Raw genomic sequence first — 17,173 nt, 5'->3', positions numbered from 1 at the left:
ATCAGTTATGATCAAAGCATCCTAACTAATATAACAGTGGTTCCCAAACTCTGGGCAGAGGCACCCTAGGGCCTCATTACATTCATGGGGGAACTTTATTGCTGTCATTTGGATCAAGTTGTATTGTTTTTAATTCTTTCTCTGTGTTGTATGCTGCTTGTTGGTGGAGAATGTTTGCTGATCACTAAGGACATGAGGCAGGCTGAAGAGATTGTCAGGTATACCTGAAGGAAGAAGCAGGGTATTCAGGTTGACCATCTGACCCTAACAGACAGGAAAACAGGCCAGCAGGGGGATCCAGGTATGGGGAACAGGGTGCTCCCACAAGTTTATACATTTTAGGTAAGGGAGTTGATCCTATGTCCACCAGCTGGGTGATGAGCAAATCTAACCAAGTATTCATGTGTAAGTTTATTTAAAAAGAAAAATCTTAATTACGCTGAATTTTTGGTGTATAGAAGACTCAAACTACAGCACTTAAAATAAGAGGTAAATAATAATATGTTGACATGTCTATCTTGTGACCATATAGGGAGAAAATGAATATGAAATAATTGAAAAACCTGACATTTATAAATCAAAAGGTTAAGCTTTGCTAAAATTCAGTGTATAAAGAACACAGTACCAGGGGTGGAGCAGGGGGAGGTGGCTCAGCTTTATTTACGAAAAAAAATCACTGACAAAAAAAGCCAAAACTGAAAAGACATTTTTAGTTACAATGTGAGCTGAAGTGTTGTATTTTTTTTAAGAATTTGATTTTAAAAGAGAAATATCTGCCATCAGCAATGTGCAGGTCCTTACTCCACTTTTAAATCTTTCCCCACAAGCATGGCAGTCACGGGGTGCATGGACGCCTTGTGCTCCTGGTAGGTACGGACGGCTTGATCATGGGATTTGTCAAAGGCAGCAAGGTCCCTGTGTTTAAAAAAAAAAAAGACAATGACTTGTTGACTTGTTTTGGCAAATCTTATTATGCTTGCAAAGCAAAGAGATTAATAATAGATATGTCAGGTTACATTTTTTTCAGAATTCCTGTCAAATTCATAGTCAAAATAATTTCACTAAGGTATTTTAAAATTGTATCTTGTGGCCAAGATAACAACTTTTTTTCAATTTTACCAAGCATTCCTTTATTATATGTCAAGCAACCTATTCTTCCACCTAATTACAATGTTTGAATTAAACAGGTTTGGCTTTACCTGCTTTAGCCTTCTTGCATTTAACTTCAGACACTTTTTTCTTGTCCTTCCCTACTCACCAGTGATCTTCTACTTGATTTTAAAGATCTTCCTGTGTATATAAGATTGCCTTCAATTTATTTCCTTTTCAGCAGCATCCAACCCTATTTGGCTGGCCCATAACAGATAATCTTCTTAAAAAGCTAAGGAAATCATCTCAAATTTAAAACATTTAGAAGTGTTAACTCCTATCCCAAAATTATATCTATAATCTTTAACAAATTTAAAAATATTATTTTTAGATTGCACTTTGCAAAGTATTATAGCAACAACAAAAATATCTGTTTAAGATTTTTCTTTCTCATTCTTAATGTGAAGTCAAAGTCCAGTGAGACTTGGTTCTTACTTGAATAAGGGCCGTGTAAACTTCATCCTTCCTTGTTCAGTTGCCATTTTTAGAGCCAGAGGAATTGCTTCCTCCCATTTTGATTGAATGCAGAGTCGTAACCATCTAAAAGGAGGATTTTAGGGGGGTATGGGGTGGGAAATGAGGTGGAAACAGGATATAAGAAGCATATCTGAAAACTTTTGTAACGATAAATGATCCCATTATAGCTGTACTGTACACCACTTTATATTATGTCCTTATTCTGAGAATCTCAAATCCTTATATATATCATTCAATAATTGGAGAAGAGAAGGAAGAAGAGTGTGTTCTTGAAAAATACCATGTTTTAGAATTTGGATTATGTAGGTGTTCATGGGCCTAACATATGCAATTTCTGAAGGAATTAAACTTTGATTCAGGCTTATACTACCAAATTTAAATTAAGAAAGATGGACAGAATCAAAGATTTCTGACTGTTCCCATTTCAGAGCCCATTTGGTTAGCTGTGGAAGAGTGCCGATTTACCACTGGATCCTTAATTCTAATTTTTTTAAAGGCAAGAAAAGCTTACAGAAAATTCAAACAAAAATTAATATGATCATATTACAGACACTGCAACTATTCCTTAAAGACCATTATAAAATCTGTATACAGATGCAGTAAGTTTAACAAGGATTTCTCGAGACTCATGTATGTCTCATCATGTGGCTTCCCCTTCCTCTGCCTGTTAGGCTAGCTTCCCACTTTCTGGCAGAGACAGGTGGCAACGATGTACCTGAACCGTATTTCAGAGTTGTTAATGGCATTGAAGTTGTACACCGCTTGCATTCGCTGTATGTGCCCCAATGGGAGAGGTGCCTAGAGCAAAATAAAGAAGTATAATGTGTCATTTCCACAGGATTCCTTGGAAGAAAGGAGTGGGAGAGAAATTCTTAGCCAGACTAAAATCCTCAATAGTGTATAATATAGCAATAAGTTAGATAAAAATAAACAAATGCACACTGAGATAAATTTTGTGCAAAACTTATTCTAAATACGGATGTCCTGCTAGGAGACAGAGCGTCAGTCACTCAGTCGTGTCCGACTCTTTGCGACCCTGTGGACTGTAGCCCACCAGGCTGCACAGAATTCTCCAGGCAAGAATACTGGAGTGGGTGGCCATTTCCTTCTGCAGGGGGCCTTCCTCACCCAGGTCTCCTGCGCTGCAGGCAGACCCTTTACCGTCTGAGCCACCGGGGAAACACTACAAGCCAAGGGTTAATTTAATGTGCAAGACACATGGAGAATTAAATGAGGCTTTTGGATGAATATAAATACTAACTTTCAGACCCTTTCCAGAATCTTTCAAGTTCTTCCTTATACTTTACATAAATTTATTCTCTTCTCCAGATTCAATCACAGTTCATTTTCTTCCTGAGTTCCCCCAGTGTTATCTCTGGATGTTTCCTCTGAAATCCCTTTTAAATTATCTATTTCCCTACAAAATAGCAGTTTTTAAATTTTTATCTTACAGACCCTTTTCAGAATCTGATGACTAATATGGACCCTTTCCTTAAGGGGAAAGTACATATGTAAACACAAACTTATGTGTACAGTTTCAGGGGGTTCATCAACTCTTGTGCCCAAGTTGCATGTCAGAGAGTGTGCTCAGTCGTGTCTGACTCTTTGCAACCTCACAGACTATAGCCCACGGGGCTCCTCTGTCTGTGGAATCTTCCAGGCAAGAGAACAGGAACGGGTTGCCCTTTCCTCCTCCAGGGGATCGTCCCAACCCAGGGATCAAACCCACACCTCTTCCATCTCCTGCACTGGCAGGCGGATTCTTTACCACTGTGCCATCTGGGAAGCCCCTGTGCCCAGGTTAACCTGCCCTAAAGGAGAACAGTATGGGTGAAGGAGAGAAAGAAGAGTTCAGTTTGGTCAAGCGGAGAGTCTGTAGTGCCTGCAAGATGCAGGCTGAGGAACTCTCTGCTCCAGCCATGACTATCTTATAGAGCCTCACTCCCACTCATTAACCACCTCTGCTCTCACTGACTGCCATACCCTTCCCGAATTGTTTGTTCAGCTAAGCTCCAAGTCAAGCCAGGCTGGCCAGCTTTAAGGTCTTGTCCCAAGTGGCCTTCCTCTCCCCGTGTTAGATGTGCCTGCTCCCCAGTCATCCCATCATTTCTCTTTTCACAGGGCCAGGAGCCAGGGCAGGAGGGACTACAGAAGTGTGTGATGACGGCTTCATGCACTAAAAAAATGCTCTAAAGCCCCTGTTGATGTAAAAGGCTATTCCTCATCTTGTATCAATTCCACAGGAAATTCTGTTCAAAAAGTCTCCATCCCTCTCAAGATCCTTAGACCTAAGAGTTCCCTGTCTTATAATAAGAAAGACCTCACTGTCTCCCACTCAACATACAACATCCCCTCTCAGCTGTGCATATTCATTTAATCCCCTGGCTTTGAAACTGTCAAATCTGCCTGGACTTCTTCCTGTTAACCCCTAATCCAGTGAATCCCCAAACCCCCTGCTCCATCCTGGGATCTCCTTCTCCTTGTCCTTTTCTTTCCCTTCCCACCAGCTCCCTCCCTCCTGTCCTGGGCTCCTTCGAGTCTCCCAACGAACTTCACTGCCAGCATTCCTCATTCCATCCAGCCTCCTCAGCATCAGGAGAATAGTCGTCATAATCACCATTGCATCAGATGAGTCATCGTTAAAAATGTGAAATCCTTTGCTCTTGTCTAGAATCGCATCTAACATTCCTAGCTTGGCATTCAAGACTTGTCATGTCGGGTCCCAGCAGCCTTTCTCACGTTCTCTCCATTAACCTCTTTCCCAAACCCACAGCTTCCTCCTCCTGCAACACCGGCCACTCTTGTCATGTCCTGCTCCTTCCGACTTGAATTTCTACCTCCCTGCTGACTCTGTTCTGCTCAGATCAGTCCCCAGTCCCCCCAGATCCTTCCTGATTACCCCAGTTGGAAGGGAATCCTTCTTCCCCTTTTTCACAAATGACACCTAAAATTTCTCCTTTTACTGCTAAATTTTGCACATGTGACCTTTCCTAGTAGCTTATAAACTTTTTGAGGACACGAGATATTTCTTTCTTACATACTTTTATATTCAGCACTGTATTAAACATATTAAACATAGCAGGCATTCAACCAACAAATGTTTTTAAGTAAGCAAATGAATTTTAACAAATCATTTTTTCTGTTAGTTTCCACATTAATATTTTTCCAATGCTGTGCCTTTATGCCCATTTTAATTTCTAATATTTTGAGTTAGTACTTACACTTTGGAGCATCTGTGCTAAAAATTCATTCACTTGATGGGAAGAGAAGTCTTTTAGGTCTGCTGAGCTGAATGAATTTAAATCATCATCTTTGGCCTGAAATAAATGTTGCCTGATTATTTACATTCATGTACAACTCAACAAAATGTATTGGTTTATCTGACATAAAAGTTAAGAAAGAGAAATACAAGGATACATAAGACTATAAAAAAAAAATTAAGCATTAGCTATTTTAAATCATTCTGAGATGGCATCAGTATAAGCTAAAGAGCTGATATGATTCCTAGATCTGTATTACATAAGAAACACTAGACTGTTAAGAGTGGAGGAAACTTTTGACATCCTCTGCCATTTGCATTATATAGATTTCCAAAGTAAAGAAACACTGCAAAATACATGGCAGGTAATTTACAGGCCAATTAAAAAATGTGGGTAAAAAATAAAATTGCATATTCTTCAAAATACCACACTAAGGAACACATAAGGCCACAAACAGATCTTTCCCTTCATCTCCACATATTCTATTTTCCCCTGCTTAAATCTTGGAAACTGTCTAAGGAAAAAAAAGTGGTTCTGTACTTTTCAATTTGGGATTCACTGTGATTTATCTTTGAGGAAATGATTAAGGAATATGAATAAAGATGATCAAAATGGGTACTTTTAGAATCTTTTAAAATAGTTTCAAATTATTTTAAACTAGGGTTTCTTTTAAAAGAAATATATGCAAAGTTTTGAAAAAAAATCAAATAGGACCAAATGAAAAATTCCTCTCTGCTTTTGCTCCCTGTCTCTAAGTCCCACTCCTCAGAAACCTGTATTAAATAAATAAATAAATAAATAATTTTTTTAAAAAGGAAAAAAAAAAGAAACCTATATTAATAGTCCCTTTACAAGGAACTGTTGGTGGGAATGCAAACTAGTACAGCCACCATGGAGAACAGTGTGGAGATTCCTTAAAAAACTGGAACTAGAACTGCCATATGACCCAGCAATCCCACTCCTGGGCATACACACTGAGGAAACCAGATCTGAAAGAGACACATGCACCCCAATGTTCATCGCAGCACTGTTTATAATAGCCAGGACATGGAAGCAACCTAGATGCCCATCAGCAGATGAATGGATAAGGAAGCTGTGGTACATATACACCATGGAATATTACTCAGCCGTTAAAAAGAATACATTTGAATCAGTTCTAATGAGATGGATGAAACTGGAGCCCATTATACAGAGTGAAGTAAGCCAGAAAGAAAAACACCAATACAGTATACTAACGCATATATATGGAATTTAGAAAGATGGTAACAATAACCCTATATGCAAGACAGAAAAAGAGACATAGATGTATAGAACAGACTTTTGGACTCTATGGGAGAAGGCGAGGGTGGGATGATCTGAGAGAACAGCATCGAAACATGTAGAAACATGTGAAACAGATCACCAGCCCAGGTTGGATGCATGAGACAAGTGCTCAGGGCTGGTGCCCTGGGATGACCCAGAGGGATGGGATAGGGAGGGAGGTGCGAGAGGGGATTGGGATGGGGAACACATGTATATCCATGGCTGATTCATGTCAATGTATGACAAAAACCACTACAATACTGTAAAGTAATTAGCCTCCAACTAATAAAAATAATTGGGGAAAAAAAAAGAAAAAAAAGTTCCCTGTATATCCCGCCAGAAAATTTAATGTATGTATAAACATCTTTGTTAGAAACATTATTTTATAGCTTCCTCCCCTTCAAAATGCCCTTAATATCAGAACGTCTTCCCTTTTTAGAAACTTACCTCAATATTAGAAATAACAGATCTCATTCTTTGCTTAGAAACATGCAAATTTAAACTATCGAGGATATACTCATTAGTGGTAAAAACAAAGCGCAGGGTAAAGATAAAGCCAAAACTGAGGTCGCGGTCACACGGCAAGGCCAGGCGGGCAGAGCGGAGAATGAGACGTGGAGATGCTGACGGCGGAGGTACCTATGTGTGCAGTCAGCCTGCTGCTCTGACCGGAGCTGCTGAATTTTATATTTTCTTAGGTTCATATTTTATTTAAAACTAGAGCATCTTTGTCATGGTTTCTTGTTCTGTTTTCCTGATTTGCCTTACTCCTGATTTGGTTTCTCTTCCTTTTGCTGGCTCTCCCTTGGTTCTCCTAATACCTGGAGCTTTCTACTCCTCTCTTACACTCCATTCCCGAACTTTGGGGGAAACGATGCCTCCCGATCTTTCTTCTAAGGGCTCCTTTACTCATCGTTCCTAAAAATCATCTCCCCTCCCCTAAGAGGCCTCTATTCCCCTTTCCCTTTTAAGATCAAGAAAAATCAGAACCAATACCATCAACATCCATTTGTTTTCCCCTCAAATTTAACTTTACACACTGGGGGCTAGTATATATTATTTTGGACAAACCAGACTGAATGAATAGCCTTTCCGAGCACATGAGTTCATAAGTAAAGCACCACTCCCCCAGTTCATTGAGTAGAGACGTATTTGTACAATTCGAAAAGGAGGCAAAAACCATGCATTACTACTCACAGTGATCCATCTTTGACTCAAGGCAATGCAAGCATTTGTCAGGGTCATATCATAACTGCAACGATGAAAAAACATGAGAGCTTATATTTTATACAAAGCCACATGCTTTTGCATCAATGCCATTCTGAAGTTATAGAACATACTTAAATCTCAAAGTTCTTTTGAAAATAACCCCAGAGTGCTGGCAATAGGAAATCTTCTACCTGATTTAAATATGACTGATATCCTCTAAGAACACAGAAATCCAAGTAGATACCAAATTAATGAAACACTGGATTTTTTTTTTTAATGTATTATTATTGTCTGTGCTGGGTCTTTGTTGCCACACGAGGGCTTTCTCTCACTGCAGCAGGCAGGGGCTGCTTTCCATTGCTGTGTGTGGTCTTCTCCTTGCGGTACACAGGCTTCTCCGTGCAGTGGCCTCTCTTGCTGCGGGGCACAAGCTCTAGGGCTTGGGTTCAGTCGTTGTGGCGCACTGGCTTACTTGCCCTGAGGCGCGTGGGATCAAACCACTGTCCCTTGCATTGCAAGGCAGATTCTTAACCCCTGGGCCACCAGGGAAGCCCCAATACGGGATTATGCATTGTAGAGAATGCCAAAACATCTTAGCAGAGACAGTCACACGCTTCAGTAGTATGTGCTGAAGGGGCTGGGCGGGGCTGGGCTGAGCATATTCAGTGTTTTCTGATGGCAGGAGCAGTTGTGGGTACACACGACAGCATGGCAAATACCACAAGGTCCTTGCTGTTGTGGATTTTACCTCCCATGGTTCCAATCATCTAATCATCCACCAGATCTGCCAGTAACTGCTATGTGACAGGCACTGTTCTAGATGATGGGGAAATAATGGTGAAACCCTTGGGAGACTCCGAAATCTCGTGATTTTGTTTCTCTCTTTTCAAAAGAAAGCAGACTTAACGAGCCCTGACCATTAAGCAAAGCAACTTATGTTAAGGTTTATGCGTTCTCAGCTTGGAAAACAAATCATGCATTTTGCAACAATGGAAGAGGCCATGTCATGTGTGTGAAATTCTTGTAAAACATCTCTCTTCGTTTGTAAGTCATGCTTGCTTGACGTGAAATGTTTCTGTTAGAACACAGAGGGGCACCTGTCCTGCAGGGATAAGTTTTGATTGGAAGCGACCACTGCACTTGCTTTCAGAGCCTGTGCCCTGGGGCAAGATAATAAAAGGGTCAAAGCAGTGACCTTTTTTCTGTTTGTGTTTTGTTTTGCAGCCCCATGGCTTGGGGGATTTTAATTCCCTGACCAGGGATTGAACCTGGGCCCTTGGCAATGAGAGGGTGCAGTCTGAACCACTGGGACACCAGAGACTTCCCAGCAGTGATCTTTTTTGAATCAGCTGCCAGTTTATTTTCATGAAGTAGTCAGGCTGCGGGCAGTGGGCAGGCCCTTTTGACTGCGCTTGAGCCCGACATGGGACCAGAGGTCCTTGACTGCTCAGGATGTAAATTACCTTCAATTAGAACACGACTTTAGCACTTTTATAAGAAACAGCAGGACAGTAAAAAATAAAAAAATCTTCAGCTGGTCTGTTTCTTGGTGCCTGAAATTTCTCATTGTAATGAAAAAAATTAAATAAGGATTAGCCCAGGCAGGCGAAGCAACCCTTTCTTAGGGCAAGGTCCTAAGAAAAGTAACGAGTGAACCAGGTATGAGCCCTGTTCTCCTGGTGCTTCAGTGGAGTGAAGGAGAAAGACTTAATAATTACACAAATAAATCTAAGATTACAGTCGTGGCAACAACTGTGAAGACGTGATCCACAGCACTGAGAAGCCCAGAATGACAGACCTGACCTCGTTAGAGAGGCCGAGGAGCGCTCCCATGAGAAAGGGGTTCTTGAGTTGAGACTGGAATTAACTGGGTAAGGAATACTCAGGCAGAGGGAACAGCAAGTTCTGGCTGCAACACGGAATAGCCAGCATCTCTGAAAAGGACTCTTGGAAGACCAGGGTTCAGGCCCCTGCTTTAAGGAGGATGCTTTGTTTAAAAGGGAGTATAATGGGTTGATGGCAACTAAGGTTTAATGGCAACCCTCATTACCCGTTGTGCAACCTTTGGCAAGACACTTTACTCTAGCTAAGCCTAATATGCCTCCTCTGGAAGTGGGGATGGTAATTTATGACACTGTTGTAACAATGAACGTAAGTCTTTTGTGTTATTTTTCTTACTGCAAAGGTTTTCAAGAAGAAGGTAATATCTTATTCTTCTCTGTATCTCTCTCCATCTCCGTGCAGAGAGGAGGCACTAGATAACTGTTGTTTAGTTGCTATGTCGTGTCCGACTCTGCGACCCATAGACTGTAGCCCGCCAGGCTCCTTTGTCCGTGAGATTTCCCAGGCAAGAATACTGGAGTGGGTTGCCATTTCCTTCTCCAGGGGAATCTTCCCAACCCAACGATCAAACCCGCATCTCCTGCATTGGCAGGCAGATTCTTTACCACTGAAACACCAGAGAAGCCCTCTCAGTAATTACCTGCAGTGACTTGAACTGATTTATATTTATAATACCACGGAAATTATTTTTTTGACCCCAGGGTTAAGGTTCTAACACCTAAGAACTCAACTCTTATTACAAACTAGTAACAGCTTAAGGAAGGCATAAAACTCTCTCAGACACTTTGAGGAGCTCTAGGATTTCAGAGAATGAGAGGAAAGCATTAGAATGTAAGCACCTACTTGGGTTTTACGGGGGGCAGTCCGGGAGAGTACAGCCAGGTGTTCCAATCCACTTGATTGAGAATATCAACCTGAGAAGAGAAGGCACACGCAGTTTGCTACAGAACAATCTTTTCTATTGAAAAAAAAAAAAATTCTAAAACAGATTTTTAGGTCCTCAAATGTATAATTCTGTCTACATTGATGTGCAAGGTAATTTTTAAGTCTCTCTGAAATAAATGTATGTTAATCGGCAGTATTCTTTTAAATAATTTAAATAGGAAAATCAAGTACACACACAAATCTCTGAAACATATTGCAGGTTGCTCTGATATAGGACAATTCTACACAGTAGTTCATCCTGTTGAGACCACATTTTAAATAGGAAAACATTCAATGTAAGACTGAGTCTTAAATTCTGGGCCAGTACCACTATCAGGTAACTCAAATCAGCCTAACAAATAGCCATTAAATAAAGATAGATTAGGCATGCAAAATAAGAAAGCTTTTAAAATCCAACCTTATCTTTAAAGTGGGAATACAGGAAATCCTTCCAGTTATCAGTAGTTATGCTCTTGTAGGAAAATTTCTCAACATAAGCCTTTAAGAATCCTAGGAAGACCTCTAAGGTTTTTTAAACAGAAGAAAAAGAAGATAAAAAGAAAAAGTCAATTAATAGATAAGTAATTAGTTAATATATTCTTTTGGCACATTGTACCAAACCACAGAGAACATTCAGAGAAAAGGAAATGCAGTGAGGGCTACAAGGATAGAATAACGTCAAAATGTTCAAAAGCAGAGGTAGAATTTAAGTTGTACCTTGAAGAACGTATGTAATTTTGTAGAAGGGAGAAGAGAAATCCTAATTAGAGATAAGAGGATGACATAAGACACACAAGAGGAATACACAACATAAATTCTAAAAGCAACGATCCAGGTATGACTAGAGAGGAGGAAAATCAGATTGGACAGGCAGGATGGATCCAGATGAGAAAGGGCTTTCAAAGTCCATTAAGTCAAAGTTCAAAAGAGAGTATGGTTATTTATCTATCTAACCATAAGTTTTTATTTTTTTAATTGAGGTATCATTGATTTACAACGTTGTGTTAGTTTCAGGTACAGAGCAAAGTGATTCAATTACACATGTGTGTGTATACATGTATTCTTTTTCATATTCTTTTCCAGAAGAGAGTACTTTTAAAGGCTCATCCATGAGGAAGGTAACATAAATGCCATACAATTGGTATTAAAAAGCATAAGATAGATTTGTAAATTCTGATATGGAAGGATATGTGTGAACCATCGTTGAATTAAAAAACAAATGTAAAAAAAAATAGAACAAATATATAGTATGATCCATTTTCTGTATTTAAAATAACTGTAGGTACTTATTTGTTCATTTACACTGAGAGAAAGACCCGGAGCCATACACACTAAACTGAGGGCGTCTCACTTGTCACCCCTATAGCCTTCTGTACCACATTAAGTGTTTACAATGAGCACAAGCTATTTTCCTAATTTTTAAATTATTGAAGAGTTTTTTTTTTCCTTTGAAGTGAAGCAGTACAATTCAGAATGCAGGGGCTATTCAAGGTTTCAAGTAGAGAGGTAATGTCAGAAAATGATATAGATTTCTTCAGCAGCTACATAAAGAATGAACTAGAAGGATAAGATAGAGCTAAAACAATAGTTAAAAACTAATACTCTTGAAAAAAAATCAGAAAATGCCAACTACTTGCCTGGTCCTCCAAGAAGCTGTTCAAGGTAAAAGAGTAAAGCAAAGCCCTTCTCATAGGGAACTGAAGAATATGCCACGTCAGGGTCTACGTTCGTCAGGTCAACCACGAGTTTGGTGAAAGGATGGGTCTCCCCAAAAGTCTTTATCTGTGGGATGCAGAGAAAAGTCCAAATATGAAGTCTGGTTACCACCTTGCAGACAAGCCAGGAAGGAAGTGTTACTTTACTCAGTGTCGTAACTTTAGGGGAATCTGAATTTTAGTGGAATTTACAGACTGGTAATTATAGGATATGTTAGCACACATTTCTGGAAATCAATTAATGGAATGGCTACTAGTGTAAGATTCTGTAATAGTTCTTGCCTAGAACAATGTATCAGTGCCTGGTTAGCATAACATAAATAACATAAATACACCAAATAAAATTCAGAGTCATCACATATATTCATTGCAAAGCCCCAGTAAGCTCAGACTAGTCATGAACACAACCATACACACGATAAGGATTAACATGTGACAAGAGAACATAATACCAGCATCTGCTTGCTTTCCCACACCAGTAAAAATGACTTTCTCATTGCCATTTAGTACAGTGTAAAGTAAAGCTGCCTTACAAACTGAATCTTTGAGTTTCACTTACACAACCTGGGATGGATGCTTTTATTTTTTATTTTTTCTGTCTTGATCATAATTTAATTTGAATCACTGTCCACGAGCATAAGTTAATACTGCTGTGTGTCTTATTTTGCATATATTTCCTACAGAAACATATCTATTTTCTTTTTTCTTCATTTATTTTTATTAGTTGGAGGCTAATTAGAAGTAGGACTCATTTACCGAATTCTGGAGTTCTCCCCATCCGCCCAGAGCGTGAAAATGTCTAAACTTTTCACCAAATAGTCGTCCACAAATGTGGCGTTCCAAGTATACGGTATGTCCTTCATTTAACCTGAAAAAAATTGAAGAATAAAAACACAGGCATGGCTGAGGAAAAAAGGCATGTGATCAACAAGATATTTTCTTTGTGGCGTTTCTACAGAGCAGGGCAATTGTATAGTGTGAAGACTCCGGCCTAAGCGGAGCGCTCTGCGAGGCCTCCTTGCATTCAGTTCCGAGCAGTGCGAAGCCCAGCCCAGAAGATGGCAGGGGGGAGTAAAGCCACGGCTCTGGTTTTATGTGTCCCTCTGTTAAAATGTGACCACGCCACGAACTAAATAGCATCGGCTGAAAACCTCTATTCTATCTGACACTGTGACAAATATTACAGAACTGAAAAAAAAAAACCCTATAAAGAGATGATAACAAAGACATACACATAATCCAGACAGGTGGAAGGCAGGGAAAGAAAGAAAAATCAAGAACCAATAAATAAGGAATAATAATAAATCTTACCAAAAGTGATCCCAAGTTTTGTTGGTCACTAGATTTCCTGTCCAACTATGAGATATTTCATGTGCTATAACCTAAAGGAAATAATGGAAGTGATTATCTTAACCTAAAATAATTCATTATGTAAGCATTCTACTTTTTTCAATTCCATGTTGTTCAGTTTATTTCATTTTCCCCCCACATTTTCAGTTTTTTTAACATTAGCTGAGGTTATTCAAGGAATTATTCAGTTCAGCAAAAAAACAAAAAACACAATTTAGCCAAACATAAAGTATTGTAGAGTTTAAAAAATAGAAATTAAACATTATTTTAAAATACTAAATAGATACATCACTCCATTAGAAAATATTTCATAAATATATGAAGAGGTCAAACCATAAAATGTTGTTAGCTCAGTTCAGTTCAGTCGCTCAGTCGTGTCTGACTCTTTGTGACCCCATGAACCGCAGCACATCAGGCCTCTCTCTCTATCACCAGCTCCCAGAGTCCACCCAAACCTATGTCCATCGAGTTGGTGATGCCGTCCAAGCATCTCATCCTCCGTCGTCCCCTTCTCCTCCTGCCCCCAATCCCTCCCAGCATCAGGGTCTTTTCCAATGAGTCAACTCTTCGCATGAGGTGGCCAAAGTATTGGAGTTTCAGCTTCAGCATCAGTCCTTCCAATGAACACCCAGGACTGATCTCCTTTAGGATGGACTGGTTGGATCTCCTTGCTGTCCAAGGGACTCTCAAGAGTCTTCTCCAACACCACAGTTCAAAAGCATCAATTTTCCAGCACTCAGCTTTCTTTATAGTCCAACTCTCATATCCATACATGACCACTGGAAAAACCATAACCTTGACTAGATGAAACTTTGTTGGCAAAATAATGTCTCTGCTTTTTAATATACTGTCTAGGTTGGTCATAACTTTCCTTCCAAGGAGTAAGTGTCTTTTAATTTCATGGCTGCAATCATCATCTGCAGTGATTTTGGAGCCCAGAAAAATAAACTCAGCCACTGATTCCACTGTTTCTCCATCTATTTCCCATGAAGTGATGGGATCAGATGCCATGATCTTAGTTTTCTGAATGTTGAGCTGTAAGCCAACTTTTTCACTCTCCTCTTCCACTTTCATCAAGAGGCTCTTTAGTTCTGCTTCGCTTCCTGCCATAAGGGTGGTGTCATCTGCATGTCTGAGGTTATTGATATTTCTCCCGGCAATCTTGATTCCAGCTTGTGCTTCTTCCAGCCCAGCGTTTCTCATGATGTACTCTGCATATAAGTTAAATGAGCAGGGTGACAATATACAGCCTTGATGTACTCCTTTTCCCATATGGAACCAGTCTGCTGGGCCATGTCCAGTTCTAACTGTTGCTTCCTTACCTGCATACAGGTTTCTCACTTGAGAAACCTGTATTTCCATCTCTTTCAGAATTTTCCACAGTTTACTGTGATCCACACAGTCAAAGGCTTTGGCACAGTCAATAAAGCAGAAATAGATGTTTTTCTGGAACTCTCTTGCTTTTTCAATGATTCAGCAGATGTTGGCAATTTGATCTCTGGTTCCTCTACCTTTTCTAAAACCAGCTTGAACATCTGGAAGTTCACGGTTCACGTATTGCTAAAGCCTGGCTTGGAGAATTTTGAGCATTACATTACTAGCGTGTGAGATGAGTGCAATTGTGTGGTAGTTTGAGCGTTCTTTGGAATTGCCTTTCTTAGGGACCGGGATGAAAACTGACCTTTTCCAGTCCTGTGACCACTGCTGAGTTTTCCAAATTTGCTGGCATATTGAGTGCAACCCTTTCACAGCATCATCTTTCAGGATTTGAAATAGCTCAACTGGAATTCCGTCACCTCCATTAGCTTTGTTCGTAGTGATGCTTCCCAAGGCCCACTTGACTTCACATTCCAGGATGTCTGGCTCTAGGTGAGTGATCACACCATCATGATTATCTGGGTCGTGAAGATCTTTTTTGTACAGTTCTTCTGTGTATTCTTGCCACCTGTTCTTAATATCTTCTGCTTCTGTTAGGTCCATACCATTTCTGTCCTTTATTGAGCCCATCTTTGCATGAAATGTTCCTTTGGTATCTCTAATTTTCTTGAAGAGATCTCTAGTCTTTCCCATGCTATTGTTTTCCTCTATTTCTTTGCATTGATTGCTGAGGAAGGCTTTCTTATCTCTCCTTGCTATTCTTTGGACCTCTGCATTCAAATGGGTATATCTTTCCTTTTCTTCTTTGCTTTTCGCTTCCCTTCTTTTCACAGCAGTGTAGTATATGGCTGATACATGTTGAGGTTTGACAGAAAACAACAAAATTCTGTAAAGCAATTTTCCTTCAATTAAAAAATAAATTAATTTTTAAAAAGCTGGATGGTTTCAGAAAAAAAAAAAAAACAGTGTAGTAATGTCTTGCAACAAGATAATACATTTTAACTTACATTGGAGAGTGACTTGTCACCAGCCTAAAAAAATAAAGAAAATTACCTTAGTATTTCAGAAATCAAATTACAGACTATATCTAAATGACAGCCTATGTCAAGACATATTCTTGCATTTATGGTTCACTGTATTTCTGCTATTGTACTCCAAATAGTTCAAATGCAACATGTATTGAGGAAATTTTTTAAAAATGCAGGACTAGAAAATAGCATTATTCTTTCTCTCCTTAATCTTGGGATTTTTCCCAATACCAGGAAGCAAGTACACTTGTCTCTAATTTCCCAGAAACATTTGTCCTCTTCCATTTTTTAAAATGTACCCTTATTTTCTTTCATTCTCTCCTTAATACCCACAGTATATTTAAGAAAATTTTGTAGTGTCCTGTGTCTACTATGGTGTGTTTTATTTATTTAGTTGCCAATCCATAACTCACTTGGTTCTAGGAAGGATTTAAAGTAGCTTGCTTGCTTGCTAAGTCACTTCAGTCATGTCCGATTCTGTGTGACCCCATAGACGTCAGCCCACCAGGCTCCCCTGTCCCTGGGATTCTCCAGGCAAGAACACTGGAGTGGGCTGCCATTTCCTTCTCCGTTAAAGTAGCTTACAAAGGCATGTAAAATATAGCTATATACTATGGGCTAATTCTTCCCTAGTCATGGTAAATGGAGTTTTGTTTTGCTTTTAACCAGAACCTACATGTCAAGTGTAAATGGTATTGTTTCTTTCTCTGGATACACAATCCATCAATAGATTGTTATTACACAACCCTCCAGTCCCAGCATCCCAAAGCACCTTGAACTTATATTATTTTCTCCCAAATGGCAAAGTTAGAAGTTGATATGATGATAGTAACTACAATAAACAATAAAATCAGAAACAAAAATTACATAAATGAGAAAAGACTTAAAAAAAAAAACAAGATTATTAGGAGCCGAAGTTTCTTCTTATCTAGGTTTATGTTTGAGGCAAATTCAACTTCAGGTGAAGAAAAATTTACACTCACCAGCAGAGTAGGAGTCACAAAAGTGAGGCATGGGTTTTCCATGCCGCCATAGGGAAAGGACGGCGGCAGGACCAGCAGATCATACTGCCCCCAGATATATGGGCCTCCCAGATCTTCTGCAATTTTAAGCATAGATTCAGTCTGGAAAATGAATGCAGAGATCTTTGTGCATCTTAATCACTGCGATAATAAATTTCTTAAAAGTATACATTGCTTTCTATGAAGGCTATGAGTTAATGATGCTATTTTAAATGAAAATGATACCCAAAAAATGCATCAACTGCAAACTCACATAAAATAAGATACACTATTCAACTCTTTTACCATATTACTTAAAACCATTCATTTCATACTCAAATTCTTAAATCTACTATCACTGTTATTAAAAAAGGGTAACTTTATGACCAACCTCAGAAAATTCATAAGCAGACTTCTCCACCTGCTCTTTCTCAGACCATACCAACGTCCTTGGGCCAATCTGCCTGCAAAAGGAAAAGGCTCAATAAAAATGAAATTCAGGGCAAATTACTCACCTGGTTCTAGGAAAGATTTAAAGT

At 39.4% G+C, this 17,173-nt stretch overlaps 1 protein-coding gene across 2 annotated transcripts in view; it reads right to left on the bottom strand.

The window, feature by feature from the left end:
* Positions 1 to 631: 631 nt before the first annotated feature.
* The window catches only part of LTA4H (leukotriene A4 hydrolase), a 32,644-nt gene continuing 16,102 nt past the window's right edge, over positions 632 to 17,173 (bottom strand). The window contains exons 7-19 of one of the 2 annotated variants that reach the window (XM_061125604.1): positions 17,026 to 17,098; positions 16,617 to 16,757; positions 15,613 to 15,636; positions 13,190 to 13,260; positions 12,635 to 12,746; positions 11,801 to 11,945; positions 10,582 to 10,685; positions 10,083 to 10,153; positions 7,386 to 7,440; positions 4,848 to 4,943; positions 2,342 to 2,424; positions 1,585 to 1,689; positions 632 to 915 (exon numbers count right to left, since the gene is read on the bottom strand). In XM_061125604.1, the coding sequence (XP_060981587.1) occupies positions 798 to 915; positions 1,585 to 1,689; positions 2,342 to 2,424; positions 4,848 to 4,943; positions 7,386 to 7,440; positions 10,083 to 10,153; positions 10,582 to 10,685; positions 11,801 to 11,945; positions 12,635 to 12,746; positions 13,190 to 13,260; positions 15,613 to 15,636; positions 16,617 to 16,757; positions 17,026 to 17,098 (1,198 nt within the window). In that variant the 3' untranslated portion in view covers positions 632 to 797. Of the gene's footprint in view, positions 916 to 1,584; positions 1,690 to 2,341; positions 2,425 to 4,847; positions 4,944 to 7,385; positions 7,441 to 10,082; positions 10,154 to 10,581; positions 10,686 to 11,800; positions 11,946 to 12,634; positions 12,747 to 13,189; positions 13,261 to 15,612; positions 15,637 to 16,616; positions 16,758 to 17,025; positions 17,099 to 17,173 lie in introns of those variants that run through there. The other variant, XM_061125605.1, reaches the window with a different exon arrangement.

This window comes from Dama dama, chromosome 22 (assembly GCF_033118175.1).
Source record: "Dama dama isolate Ldn47 chromosome 22, ASM3311817v1, whole genome shotgun sequence".
In the NCBI taxonomy this organism is placed as follows: domain Eukaryota; kingdom Metazoa; phylum Chordata; class Mammalia; order Artiodactyla; family Cervidae; genus Dama; species Dama dama.
Note: the sequence above shows the minus strand (reverse complement) of the source record. Positions and strands in the feature narration are given on the sequence as shown.